Genomic DNA, 14,716 nt, shown 5'->3' on the forward strand with positions numbered 1-14,716 from the left:
GATGGTGGGGGCGGATCTCGCCCCATTGTTTCTGGCGGAAACCTCAGATCCGGGGGAGAACACCATTGCTGGCCGACGCCCGTGGGCATCGTGGCCCTCGTGGGAGGCGTTGTGGGGGGCTCCTGGATTGGATAATGGTAACGGCTGTGTCGCCACCCCTATGGGGGAATCATCTTTGGACACATTCATCAGCTGGACGGACGGGTGGACGACTTGGTGGATGTGTGTCAGACTCCGCATGTTTCTCGCGCGGGGACCAAGGTGGAGCAGCGTGACATCTACCATCTACGACGATGAGTCTCGGCGGCATGGTGCAGCGGGGTCTGGCGATGAATGCATGATGATGGACGCGCGCAGGGCGGTGGCGTCGTCTGGCGTCATGGCGGCTTCGACGGTAGCCTGGTAAGGTCAATGCATTGACCCCTCTTAGAGATGGGTTCAGGGAAGATAGAGGTAGCGACCTCTACGGCATGTATGTTGGTGCGTGCTGAGGGTTTGCTAGAATGGTGGTGCTCCTTACTCGCAAATGGGTGGTTTGGTGAGGCTTTCGTTTTTTTAGATGATGTGCATCGGTGTGACGTAAGGGCTAGTCATGATTACCCCCTTCATCAATAGGTGTAGCAATGTTGCTAGGATGGTCGCTTCGATTTGATCTTTGTATATCTCTCTTGTAAGTCTTTGTTGAATAATCTAATAAATAAACAAATAGATTCTGAGGATGGGGGTAAAACCTCCATTCCGGAAAAAAAAAAACTATGATCAATGCATAGCTTTATGGCGGATCATTGAAAATAAAAACACATGCCTGTTATAGCCTAGGCATGTTATAGCCCGATAGTTCATATGCCTAGTTGTAACACGACAGTTCATATAACAGATGGAAACATCATTTCATTTAACGGATGAAAATGGCCAAATAGTTCATATAACATATGAAAACACTGGCCTCATATTGCCCCACAGAAAGCATCAATATGGACAACATGCTCCATGTAGCCCCTTTTTCAAAAAAAAGATCGAAATCAACATTTTGAAGTTTCAGTAAGTTCTGAAAAGAAATCTTAGATATACCTAATGATTATTTCTAAATGTGTGCAAAATACTGATGCGGAATATAAAGTACTCCAAGCGGTAAAAAAAATGACAAATTTGCAGATCTGTGTAATGAACAACGTAAAATTCGAAAACTCCCATATGTGGTAGTATGTCATTATTGTGTAGAACGGAATACAAACTATTTCGCATTGAGATTTGGCAGAGCCATAAAATACATCATTATCAACATTTTGAATTCCTCTTTGGATTTGTTTTGAAACTTTAAAATGTCGATTCCAAAAAAATCAAAAGCGGGCTCCATGGTTTTGAATTCATAGACCTGAGAAAAATTTGCTCCTTCATACTCTTTGTATCTTCATAAACTCTCAGTACAGCCCGGCTAGCAAGGTTAGTGGAAAAGAGAGAGAGATATCTATGCATGCATGATCTAGTTTAGACCTGAGAAAAATTTGCTCCTATATTAGAGACCAAGGAAGTTGGATCCATTAAAGCAGCCAAGCGAGCTTCAACGGAGCCAATTGTTTGTCCAAATGCAAGGTACACAATTTTTCCTTCTTGATATAGGATTGTTAAAAATATTATTGACTTCATCCTTGTATTGCTATCCTGCCCACACCACAGTAATATAAATTCACACGTAAGTTATGTCTTACCGGTGTAGAGAGTTGACAATTGTTCATGTCCAAATAAATATAACAATGATGATTTCTACGACAAAATACATGGTAATAAACCATGAAAGGTATGCAATCCTCGAATTAATATCACAGTCCTTACACAATTACCATGAATCTAGTGGGCGCATTAATCCAATCTGCCAAAGCCTTCATAGCATTTTTTTTTGCTATACATCCATTTCGGGAGCCCATTTAGCTAGCTTTGTGCAAAAACTATCCACAAGCGGGCATACACATATTTTTTTCGAAATGGGGAATACCCCGGCCTTCAGAAGATGCACACAACCCTTATATTGATGAGGGAGGATCAATATAAATATCAACCATCGAAAAAATAGCCAAAACCTTCTAGGACTAAACATCTTGCAGTCTATTGAAAGACCGCTAGGTAGCCTATATAGAAATCCAACCAAGGAACCAAGAAAGGCATCTACCACAGCGGCCAAGGGGGATTCAATGCAAAAGTGCACGCTCATATTGCTAATCATTAGGCTGACAGTCCGGTGTATCGTCTAATTAAAAAAACTAGTTGAATGCCCTTGCGTTGCCACGGTTTTGAAATTTTTCTTCTCGAGTAAATTGCATCCGTGGTACCACAACTTAGAGAGGAAAATTGATATGGTCATCGACCTTAGAAATACATGATGTATGGTACCTAGAAACGGCTTAGTGTTCATTTGAGTCACTTGCTCATCTTACATAGTCGTGCTCGTCTTCTCACTCATTGTTAACCTTGCATGTCATTCCAAGCGTAGATGTTAACTTTCTAATTTTTTGCAAAATGCCCGCAAAAATTCAATATTTCAAACGACAATCTCCTTCCCGCAAGGTCAATCCCCTTCTTCGATGACGACCTCCAGCCTCACACGGATGCCCCACCTTCACGGCACCTTCGCGGTAAAAAAGCCGTTGTGGCTGCCAACGCGCGGCCGGCGAATAGGGGTGGGCCAAGGTCAACACACGCGTGGTGAGCCGAGGCGTGACACGCGTCCAGCTGCTCCCCTGCATCTCTCCCAGCGGTTCTGCATGGGGGTCGAGGCAGCGGCCATGGTGCTCAGCATGCCCGACAACATCTCTCCCAGCAGTTCTGTGTGGCGGTCGAGGCGGCGGCCATGGTGCTCAGCATGCCCGACAACGACTTCACGTCACTAAGGGAAAGACTGCCTAGAAATACTCTTCTCCAGACCTCATAATGTGACGCCTTTTTCATTTTCATCTGTCAAATCTACACAATTCTAGCTGCAACTATAGTATAAATTTCTCTTGTTTAAACAAGCTATGTGGGCATGAACTGCATGAACAACAGAACTTCACCAATATAGCAATATTGTACTTTGATAATGTTACCTTGAGCCCCATGACGTTGTGCACTACAGAAACCAAATTAACCAGTTCAAGAGGAAGTGTGGTAGAAACTTTTGGAATGGATTAGTTGCAACTCCAACAAAAAAATATCAGAATTTAGGAGCTGATAACAATAGCTCTGTTCCTATTTTTGAAGTATCAATCCACTGACCCTCCTGATAATACTAACAAAACCATAGACATCAACCAACAAAACCATTGATATCCGAGACAACAAGAATTAAGTCTTTACAATATGAAAAAAGTAGGTTTTTTCTGCTACATGGCTGAGCATGCAGGAATATTCATCTTGTCAGTGTTTAGAGAAAAACAAATGTCAGGGAATTGGTGCTTCAAACTTCAATAGTTGAGTTCAGGTGTGCCTAGCAGATTCAAAGGTCACTTTTCACAACAATTTGGAAATTCACAACAGGCTGAAAACAATGTGAATTGGTAATGCACACCAAGTGATAATTTTCACAATATCGATCCATGGATGAATTATATCCAAATGGCACCAGAAGATCCGGAAAAAAAAGACCCTAGTTAAATGCCCAGAGGTAAAACCCTACAGATCACGGATAAGATTCGAATTGGACATGCCAATCCTCAAGGACTCAAAACATTTTCATTCCCTGACGGTACTACATGCCTAAAAGATATTTAAAAAATGCATTAAGCATAACCACGATCGCATTGTATACATTCTCCAGTTTTTTTCTTATCAACGCCTACAATACTATGGAAATCAGTAAAACTAAAACACATTGTGGCCACCCTGCCTGATCGGGTGCTGGCTGACTCACCTCACTGCAGAGCTCTAGCAGAAAGACGTGCAAGGACATGGTGTATGAGGGACTATCATAAATGAAATATGTCAATAGTTATCCTGATCCATCCACATTCATTTAGAGATGATCGTGGATATACTGATAAGAACATGCTCTGTCATTTACATCTTTACCATAGAGTATAGACTGAAGAAGGAAATGAGTGTAAATGCTATATGGCATGAATCATAGACACTGAATATCTGTTCGATGCACTATTGATACAAATATGAAAGAAAATAATGTAAAATTCTCTTTTTTCGAATTGAGGGGCAAAGCCCTCGATTTCATTGCAAATGAAATCAGACAAACAGAAAACAGACAAAGCCCCCGATTTCATTGTAAAGTGCTATATAGCATAGAAACATGGGACAGACAGGCGAACTACTATCTCAGTACAAAGCCACAAAGCTGATATCTAATAAATTACACCTTCTCAATATATTTGGCCACAAGGCGTAATATAATATGGAAACAAAGATAGATGGCAATAGAAAGAAAGGAGAGATAGAGCACATACATGAGAGATTGAGGCCGCTGGATACAAAAGATTGGATCGTCTGACCAATGAATTGCATTTCCTAGATCCTCATGTCGAACAGAACAAAACCAGGATAAGTTTTGAGTAATGCAACATAGAGGCCATGTCGTTTACTCAAATCTGCTTCTTATTTGAGTAAGTAATAAAGAATTTTACTCATGCTAACATTATATAGACGGACATGACAATCAGCCGTTACATCAGTAAACATGAAAAGTGTCAAAGGAGATAAAACCTGCATATATTCAGTTAAATTTTTGTCATGGCGTATCAGGAAAAATCAATAGCCGAAAACCATCCATCAACTACGGTTGCACACAAATTTGCCTTGATAAATGCATGAAAGATAGGAACCGAAGTATAAATCAGAAATGATGTATCAGTGGTTTTTTTTTTTTGCATTACTGACCATGTAGTGCTTCCTCCAGCCGTCGTATCTTTTTTCCAGAAATTCTGTATCAAAGATTCGCCTTTCTCCCAGGCAAATCAGAACACAAACAAACACAGGCTAGCTAATTTAAAAGCAAGTACATGTCCCTGACACTTCCAGATAAAAATAAACAACACGTGTTTGCATTGGTCGTTCAAATGTATCAATTTACTTATATCCTGAAACTAAAGGCTCCCATTTCAAACATACAGGGTGCAACTGAAATCACCGATGTGGAAGTTACCTGTTCCTGCCGCCGATGAGGATGTTTACGTCGGGGTGGAGTTTGGAGAGTATGGTGGCCATGGAGCCGGCGACGCGGCCGGTGCTGCTGACCATGAGCAGGCGGGCGCTCGAGTGCAGGTCACCGCCGTTCTAGGCGTCGGGATCTGTCGATGTCAAGAGCAGGAAGGCGGGGTGGGCAGTCGTAATATAATATGGAAACAAAGATAGATGGCAGTAGAAAGAAAGGAGAGATAGAGCACATACATGAGAGATTGAGGCCGCTGGATACAAAAGATTGGATCGTCTGACCAATGAATTGCATTTCCTAGATCCTCATGTCGAACAGAACAAAACTAGGATAAGTTTTGAGTAATGCAACATAGAGGCCATGTCGTTTACTCAAATCTGCTTCTTATTTGAGTAAGTAATAAAGAATTTTACTCATGCTAACATTATATAGACGGACATGACAATCAGCCGTTACATCAGTAAACATGAAAAGTGTCAAAGGAGATAAAACCTGCATATATTCAGTTATATTTTTGTCATGGCGTATCAGGAAAAATCAATAGCCGAAAACCATCCATCAACTACGGTTGCACACAAATTTGCCTTGATAAATGCATGAAAGATAGGAACCGAAGTATAAATCAGAAATGATGTATCAGTGGGTTTTTTTTTTTGCATTACTGACCATGTAGTGCTTCCTCCAGCCGTCGTATCTTTTTTCCAGAAATTCTGTATCAAAGATTCGCCTTTCTCCCAGGCAAATCAGAACACAAACAAACACATGCTAGCTAATTTAAAAGCAAGTACATGTCCCTGACACTTCCAGATAAAAATAAACAACACGTGTTTGCATTGGTCGTTCAAATGTATCAATTTACTTATATCCTGAAACTAAAGGCTCCCATTTCAAACATACAGGGTGCAACTGAAATCACCGATGTGGAAGTTACCTGTTCCTGCCGCCGATGAGGATGTTTACGTCGGGGTGGAGTTTGGAGAGTATGGTGGCCATGGAGCCGGCGACGCGGCCGGTGCTGCTGACCATGAGCAGGCGGGCGCTCGAGTGCAGGTCACCGCCGTTCTAGGCGTCGGGATCTGTCGATGTCAAGAGCAGGAAGGCGGGATGGGCAGTCGTGCGCCCTTGCATAGAGCCCACGGCAGATGGATTCGGCGTGGATGCGGAGGGCGGTGCGGGACGACATCGAAGGGCGTAGTTGGGGCCGGCGGCGCTTCGTTGGCGAGGTGTAGTAATCGACGATTATTATTGGGGAACTGCTTGACGTTCATGGCGGAGCTCGAGGCAGATGGCGTGCTTCACATAGACATAAATCATTTTTTGCTTGGATCTCATGACATGTTGGAGGTGGAGTAGAGAATTGAGACGCTTAGTTTTTCTATCTTTGATCTTGAAATGTGTCCATGTAACAAATCCCTTGATTCAAGGAAGGGATATCTAGCAGCCCCAAATCTTTAGGGGAAGTGTGTTGCGGTTGGATAAAGAGATAAGAGAGAAAAGAACCGCGGGGGTATTATTGTCCATCCTGAAAATGTGACACCAGGCATTCACCAGTTTGCTTTTAATAGTAGAGATAAAGCGCCTCGGATTAATCATTTCTCATTGTGAAGAAAATCTAGTTAGGCTCAGGCTCTAGAATATGACAAGCATCGTAACCCTTTCTGTTTACTAAAGTTCCTTTTTACCCGCAACAAAATCCAAAACAACGCAAGAACAGAGAAACAAACGGAACAAAAGAAAAGAAATGAGATCAGCATCAGAGATTCCGCTAGACGGAGGCACCATTCGTGTCGTTTATCTGAAATCATGAGCGATATAGAGTTCATATCTCACTCCTATCATGTAAGCAATGTGAGCATCCTAGATTAATCCCTGGGTGGAGGGTGTGATGCGGTGGTGAAGGAATCAATCAATGGTGCAGCTCACGAACCTTATTATGAATAGACGTGGAGTTTTTACCTGATCAGGGTATGAGATCCATTTTGGCGACTACTCCCAAGCCGAAGTCGTTCCAGCGCTGCAGCAGGTTTCGGGCGTGGCGCAAACTATAGATACTACCATCGCTGAGGGGATTGTCTTGCATGATGCGCCATGGGTAAGTAGATGTGCCTTCTCTGCTCGCCAGGGTCCGGTGGCGACAGGAGCACACGGCCGCGGGATTAGAAGCAGCTCGGATGCGCGCTGATGGTGAGGGAGGATTTGCTATTTCCGTTCTCCCTCTATATCCTCCACTCGTTGCAGCTCCCGAGCAAAAATCTGATGGAGTCTAGCACGCTCGGCCTCCGGCGGCTAGCGCTTCTCCCGCCTTCTGTACTGGGCCGCTGGATATCTCTCCCTCGCCATTTTATACAGTTATCCTCGAGCTACGGCGGCGGCTCGCCGGTAGTCGTGTGATCACCGAGCACCATCAAACGAAGATGGAGCCACGACAACTACTTCGGCGGCCAACGCGAGATTCGACAACGACGACGTGGAGGGACAAAGGGGGTGGTCGATGAGCTGATTCTTTTGGTGAGGATCGATCGAGGTGTTTGGCTAGTGGGGTGCCTCCTAGTTGACCGCAATAGGACCTGGAGTTTGTTTCTTTAGTTGAGAAAAACATGGAGCTAATCACACATAGCCCGGCGACAATGTGGAATTTGGGATGGTGTGATCCATATTGGATGGCCGCAGCGCACAGGTCGGCGCGATGCAACCTGGAGTTTGTTTTGGTAGTTGAGAATAATGGGGATTTGATTTGAAATAAAAGACATGAGGGTATTATTGTCCATCCTGAAAATGTGACACCAGGCATTCACCAGTTTGCTCTTAATAGTAGAGATAAATATATATAACTGAAAATAACCAAAGTGGTCCGTTTGAGCTCTTCCAAGCAGCACATGGTGTATTAATTATGCATTGCTACGCTATGGCAAGATGTAGCTATCATGTGTGCACAATGGGGAGGGTAAACAGCCGGGTCAGCCGCTAACACTAAAAGTGCGTGCTGCAGCTAACATGTTCTGTTAGATATATGGAATGTTTGCTATCAAGATATACAAGCTCTGAAAAAGAAAAAAACATGGAGCAACATTGAGAACGTTGCTTCGGTACTGCCATTTGCAGTTTCGCTTAGCAGTTTGTGACACTGACCATCTCCTTCCGGACAACGTCCTTCACGCTGGTGCACGTCTTGCTGTACAAATTCTCCTGCAGCTGACCACCGCGAGCATCAGCGCCACCCACCATCACATCCCTCGACGCCATCTGCAGAAAGAAGCAAGGAGAGCTTGCTATCTTCTTCCTTGGTTGCGCAAGGATGACAGGTGGCAAATCGGCGGAAGGTTGAACTGCTACTGAATTGGCGCCGAGGAAATCTTCTATCTCTAAATAGCAATCCCCCATCACTAAATTTTTCTATAATTCTATGAAGCCATGTCACCCTTAAATGTTTGACATCCCAACCAAGCCGTAGGAAGAGCCCCACTTGTTTTCTTGCCATAATGCGATTGACACCTCCTTAATACCCTAGCCACTACTTCTTCCGTGTTTTTCTTTGAGTCTCCCCTCCATTAATCCATCCAACTTTACTTGCATGGTTCTACCACCAGAGATTAATTTCAAGCTTTTTTTTAAGCAGAAAACTGTAGGGGTGGCCCAGACAGTAAAATTTTATTGAAGAGATAAAAGTATGTACAAGGAATGGTGAGGGGGAATATAGCCCAAAAACAACTACAAGGCATCCAGCCAAGCTACAAGATAAGATTTAAGATCATCCTTCATTCTGTAGGAAAGAAGGAAGATGTCTCTTTTAAAAGAAAAGGACCAAGCCCTAACAGTAGGTGTAGCATTGTCAAATATAAGACATTCATTTGCTTCCAAGAGGTAGTTGCAAACACTTCAAAGAAGAAAGGCCTATTAAAGTTGGATTTAGCAGTTGCAATCAACCGAGGGAAATCGAGATTGTCATCAAGTGCGATGTTGATGGACTGCCAGCATTGCTTACTGAACTTGCAATTCCAGAAAAGATGATCCCTAGTTTCCAATAAACCATCCTCAAATAAGCGGCACATGCCGTTACCATTGAGGTTAAAGTTTTCCCTTCTCAGCATATCCTTTGTGTTTAGGCGATCATTAGCAAGTAGCCAGAAGAAGGATTTGATCTTCGGTGTGCACTTTCATTTCTAGATCCAAGGAGAAAAAATAGGGGCCTGAATGTGTTCAAAATTCAGGTTGTGTATCTCGTTTGCAGAGAAACAAGTGCCCCAATTATATGACCAAGTGTCATTCTCATCAGCATTCCGAGTTGATCTGGTTTGGTTTATAACGAGATTGAACTCACGGAATTCCTCAAAAGCTTGTGCGGACAAAGGAAGATGCAAAGCATCAAAGGGGTCATCGAACTCAAGAATGTTCTTTACTGAAGCTAACTTATGGATAGCAAAAGAGTGAAACCTAGGGAACTTTGTCATGGAAAATCTGTAATCCAGTTGTCTCTCCAAAAGAGGGCAGTATCGCCTGAAGCGATCGAGCATGACACAATCCTTTTGAACTTTGAGCATAGCTTAATGATGTCCCTCCACCAGAAAGAGCTGGAAATATTGGTTTCTTGCGGTGTCGAATTATTGTAACTTCTCCAAATCACGTGGACCCAAGGGATGTTCTCCTTATCAAAAAAAAAAATGCAAGATTTTTAAAAGAAGTGCTTCATTCTGGGCAGAGAGATTAGTGACGCCCATGCCTCCTTTGGATTTTGGCCTGCAGACTAGGTCCCAAGCCGCCAAAGATTTAGGTCTATTGGAGTTATCTAGTTTACCCCACATGCCAATTCTTCTAGATTTTTCCACAATTTCAATAGCACCATTAGTAAGTTTCAATGTGCAGATATAGAAGGTTGGCAGGGAGCTAAGAATGGCCTTAGTCACCATAATTCTTGCATCAAGAGAAAGGAAAGAGGTCGTGAGGCAGTGATTGAGCTTGGAATATAAAGAACCAAGGCCCAGATAGTTGAAAGGAAAAGTTTTTAGTTTGCATCCAAAAAGACCAACCAGAAGGGCCGCTTTCTCATTTGAAACATTAATGGAAAGCAGACATGATTTGGCAAAATTTACCCTCAAACTCGTAGACTGGGCGAAGGTTTCAAGGATTCCTTTAAGGCAGAGGAGTTGCCGAGGACATGACTTGTTATTTTGTTGTGCACAAGAATTTGTGTCCATATGTAGCTAAATTTATGGACAAAGTCATCTTTAGTTATGTTCAAGAAAATATTAATCCGCCTTATAGTGTGTTGAGATATTGTTATTATACAAAAAATAAATTATGTGTGTTAAAATTAGGTCCTATAAATTAGGAAAATGATTGTAATCCCCCGGGGGCACGAGCGCGTTGCAACCTCCGGCTTCTACGTCCGACACGCGTCCCACGATAGGAGACAACGATGAATGGTCCCCACCACGCTGGCCTTATCGTTTCACGGGCCTTCCTCATCCACTCATTGTCGCCTCTATCGCGAGCCCGCCGCCCTCGACCTTCCTCCATCGCCGGCGCGCCACCGAGTTCCTCCACAGACGCGCCTGCCCCTAGCCAACTCCTCTGCTGGCCCCGGCCGCCCTCGACCTTCCTCCGTCGCCGGCGCGCCACCGGGTTCCTTCACAGACGCGCTTGCCCCTAGCCAGCTCCTCCGCTGGCCCCGGCCGCCCCCGACCTTCCTCCCCAATCGTCTCGTCGAGGCGCCCCGTTGCGCAGCCCATCGCCCGACGAAACTGGCCGACCGCCGCCGCTGGGAACCATGGCGCCGCCGCTGCTCTGTGCTACCGACCACGCTGGTTGGCCGCCGGGCATCGTGCGTCGTGACCCATATGCAACCGATGGCCGGCCGACGCGACTAGCGCAAACCGTGACCCGCTCCTGAGAAGGTCCTCCGCAGGCGCGACCGTGTGGATGCTGCTCTCGGGCACGGCCCTACCCCTGCATCAACGGCCGAAGTGGAGGCTCCTCCCCGGCCAGCGCTCATGCTCACATCCACCGCCTCGCTAGTGCTCTGTTTTGCGACCGCCGTGGTTGATGGTGTCCTGATTTGGGGACTTTGCTCCACTAGCTAGATAGCTATATATTTCTTTTTGCTTTTTTTGCTGCCTCGAAGTGTTGCGAAGCCGAGATGCTACAATAGTGTATTTTTCTGCTACAATTGTTATAATATTTTGCTACTTTTAGTATATATTCTGCTACTAAGTATTTTCGGTGCTGTATTGGGCGAAGTCTGTTTTGATACAATAGCAATGACCTTGTCATAGATATTGTAAAAAATGTTGTGATGCTACTTTTTTTTGCTATAATTATTTTGTTTTTTTGCTACTTCAGTATAGGAATTTTGCTACAAGGTCTCAGGCGAGATCTTCGTCAATTTTTTCGATGATATTGGGTTTTGCTACATTAGCATTTTTTTGCTACAATAGTATATTTTTTTTGCTACGAGCTCTCCAGCGAGGTCTCCGGCGAGCTAGCATTTTTATTTGATTCCTTGACTGAACCGTTTTTTGGTACAATGTAGCAAAAGCGGATTATTTTTTTTGCTACCGGGAGGTGATTTTTTGCTACATTCGGTAAAACTAGATTTGGTCGTCCAAGATAACCGATCCAACGGCTGGCGACCCGGGCTCTGAATCATCTAGTTTCTACATGCGCTCGCCCTGGTGGTTGCACGAATCTCACAGAAAGCCCCACCTTGCTTTGTTCTCGCGAATCTCGCGGGCAGTAGAAGCTTCGGGACCCTGCTAGTGCTAGGACAAGACCCTGCCGCTCGAACGGACGGATAGACAAGAGGCAAGGAGGAACCTTCGGGAATCCCCACGAACGCGCGCCCCAACTCCAAACCCCGGATGGCTCGAAGGCGCTAGAACATCTGCGAACCCCCCGCACCGATATAAAACCGCCACCAGTTCGTCCGACCTGTCCCCAAATCTCTCGCAGTATCGATCTCGCATTGCGCCAATCCATCATCTCCAACTCCCACCACCGCCAACCAAATCAAATCGTCTTCCTTGGATTTTTTGAAGAAGAAAAGAATCACCTTTGAGGTCGATGGCGTCGGACGTGCAGATGGGCGGCGCGGCGGCGGAGACGGAGACCTTCGCGTTCCAGGCGGAGATCAACCAGCTGCTCTCGCTCATCATCAACACCTTCTACTCCAACAAGGAGATCTTCCTCAGGGAGCTCATCTCCAACTCGTCAGATGTATGTTGATCTCGCATTCCTCTCTCTCTCTCTGTTCCTCTGCTTCCTCTGTTTCTCTGCTCGATCTGTTGGTCCGTTGGTTGCTGATTGAGGCGCGCGGTCGTCTAATTGAATGCAGGCGCTTGACAAGATCCGGTTCGAGAGCCTGACCGACAAGAGCAAGCTGGACGCGCAGCCGGAGCTCTTCATCCGCATCGTCCCCGACAAGGCCAACAAGACGCTCTCCATCATCGACAGCGGCGTCGGAATGACCAAGGCTGGTACGTACTGAATTAAGGGCGGGCAATCTCTTCGTGCCATAAATAAAAATGCTTAATTTCTGAACCACCACTGAATCTCTCTGTATTGTTGTGGGTGGCAGACTTGGTGAACAACCTGGGCACCATCGCGCGCTCCGGCACCAAGGAGTTCATGGAGGCGCTGCAGGCGGGCGCGGACGTGAGCATGATCGGCCAGTTCGGCGTCGGCTTCTACTCGGCCTACCTTGTCGCCGAGAAGGTGGTGGTCACCACCAAGCACAACGACGACGAGCAGTACGTATGGGAGTCGCAGGCGGGGGGCTCCTTCACGGTCACGCTCGACACCTCGGGCGAGCGGCTCGGGCGGGGCACCAAGATGACGCTCCACCTCAAGGACGACCAGCTCGAGTACCTGGAGGAGCGCCGCCTCAAGGACCTCGTCAAGAAGCACTCAGAGTTCATCAGCTACCCCATCTACCTCTGGACCGACAAGACCACCGAGAAGGAGATCAGCGACGACGAGGACGAGGACGACGCTGCCGCCGCCGACAAGAAGGAAGGCGACGTCGAGGAGGTGGATGATGACAAGTCCGACAAGAAAAAGAAGAAGAAGGTGAAGGAGGTGAGCCACGAGTGGGCGCAGATCAACAAGCAGAAGCCCATCTGGCTGCGCAAGCCCGAGGAGATCAGCAAGGAGGAGTACGCCTCCTTCTACAAGAGCATCACCAACGACTGGGAGGACCACCTGGCCGTGAAGCACTTCTCGGTGGAGGGGCAGCTGGAGTTCAAGGCGGTGCTCTTCGTGCCCCGCCGCGCCCCCTTCGACCTCTTCGACACCCGCAAGAAGATGAACAACATCAAGCTCTACGTGCGCCGCGTCTTCATCATGGACAACTGCGAGGAGCTCATCCCGGAGTGGCTGGGCTTCGTCAAGGGCGTCGTCGACTCGGACGACCTGCCGCTCAACATCTCCAGGGAGACGCTGCAGCAGAACAAGATCCTCAAGGTCATCCGCAAGAACCTGGTCAAGAAGTGCATCGAGCTCTTCTTGGACATCGCCGAGAACAAGGAGGACTACGCCAAGTTCTACGAGGCCTTCTCCAAGAACCTCAAGCTGGGCGTGCACGAGGACTCGCAGAACCGCGCCAAGCTCGCCGACCTGCTCCGCTACCACTCCACCAAGAGCGGCGACGACCTCACCAGCCTCAAGGACTACGTCACGCGCATGAAGGAGGGCCAGAAGGACATCTACTACATCACCGGCGAGTCCAAGAAGGCGGTGGAGAACTCGCCCTTCCTGGAGCGGCTCAAGAAGCGCGGCTACGAGGTGCTCTTCATGGTGGACGCCATCGACGAGTACGCCGTCGGGCAGCTCAAGGAGTACGACGGCAAGAAGCTGGTGTCCGCCACCAAGGAGGGGCTTAAGCTCGACGAGGAGACGGAGGAAGAGAAGAAGCGGCGCGAGGAGAAGAAGGCCGCCTTCGAGGGCCTCTGCAAGACCATCAAGGACATCCTCGGCGACAAGGTCGAAAAGGTCGTCGTCTCCGACCGCATCGTCGACTCCCCGTGCTGCCTTGTCACCGGCGAGTACGGGTGGACGGCCAACATGGAGCGGATCATGAAGGCGCAGGCGCTGCGCGACAGCAGCATGGGCGCCTACATGTCCAGCAAGAAGACCATGGAGATCAACCCCGAGAACGGCATCATGGAGGAGCTCCGGAAGCGGGCCGAGGCGGACAAGAACGACAAGTCGGTCAAGGACCTCGTCATGCTGCTGTTCGAGACCGCGCTGCTCACCTCCGGGTTCAGCCTCGAGGAGCCCAACACCTTCGCTGCCAGGATCCACAGGATGCTCAAGCTCGGGCTGAACATCGATGATGTTGGTGCCGAGGAGGAGGACGCCGACATGCCCGCCCTGGAGGAGGAGGGCGCCGAGGAGAGCAAGATGGAGGAGGTCGACTGAAAGATGAGGTGGAACAGAGTTGGTGTCGTGTCGTCAGCGATCAGTGTCCTGGTGTTGATTTGAGTCCAGTCTAGTCTGTGTCTTTCGCTTGGGGTCGTTAGTGTGTCCGGCGTGTGTGAACTAAACAGAGTTTCTCTCTGTCTTGTCCAAATCTGAAGAAATGATTTGAGTTTC

At 47.0% G+C, this 14,716-nt stretch overlaps 1 protein-coding gene across 1 annotated transcript; it reads left to right on the forward strand.

The window, feature by feature from the left end:
- Positions 1-11,955: 11,955 nt before the first annotated feature.
- LOC127308495 (heat shock protein 90-1) lies at positions 11,956-14,716 on the forward strand. The gene is made up of 3 exons (XM_051339326.2): positions 11,956-12,340; positions 12,459-12,600; positions 12,702-14,716. The coding sequence occupies exons 1-3, from the start codon at positions 12,188-12,190 to the stop codon at positions 14,540-14,542; spliced, it is 2,136 nt and encodes a 711-aa protein (XP_051195286.1). The 5' UTR covers positions 11,956-12,187; the 3' UTR covers positions 14,543-14,716.

The sequence above is a fragment of the Lolium perenne genome, chromosome 6 (genome assembly GCF_019359855.2).
Source record: "Lolium perenne isolate Kyuss_39 chromosome 6, Kyuss_2.0, whole genome shotgun sequence".
Classification (NCBI taxonomy): Eukaryota; Viridiplantae; Streptophyta; class Magnoliopsida; order Poales; family Poaceae; genus Lolium; species Lolium perenne.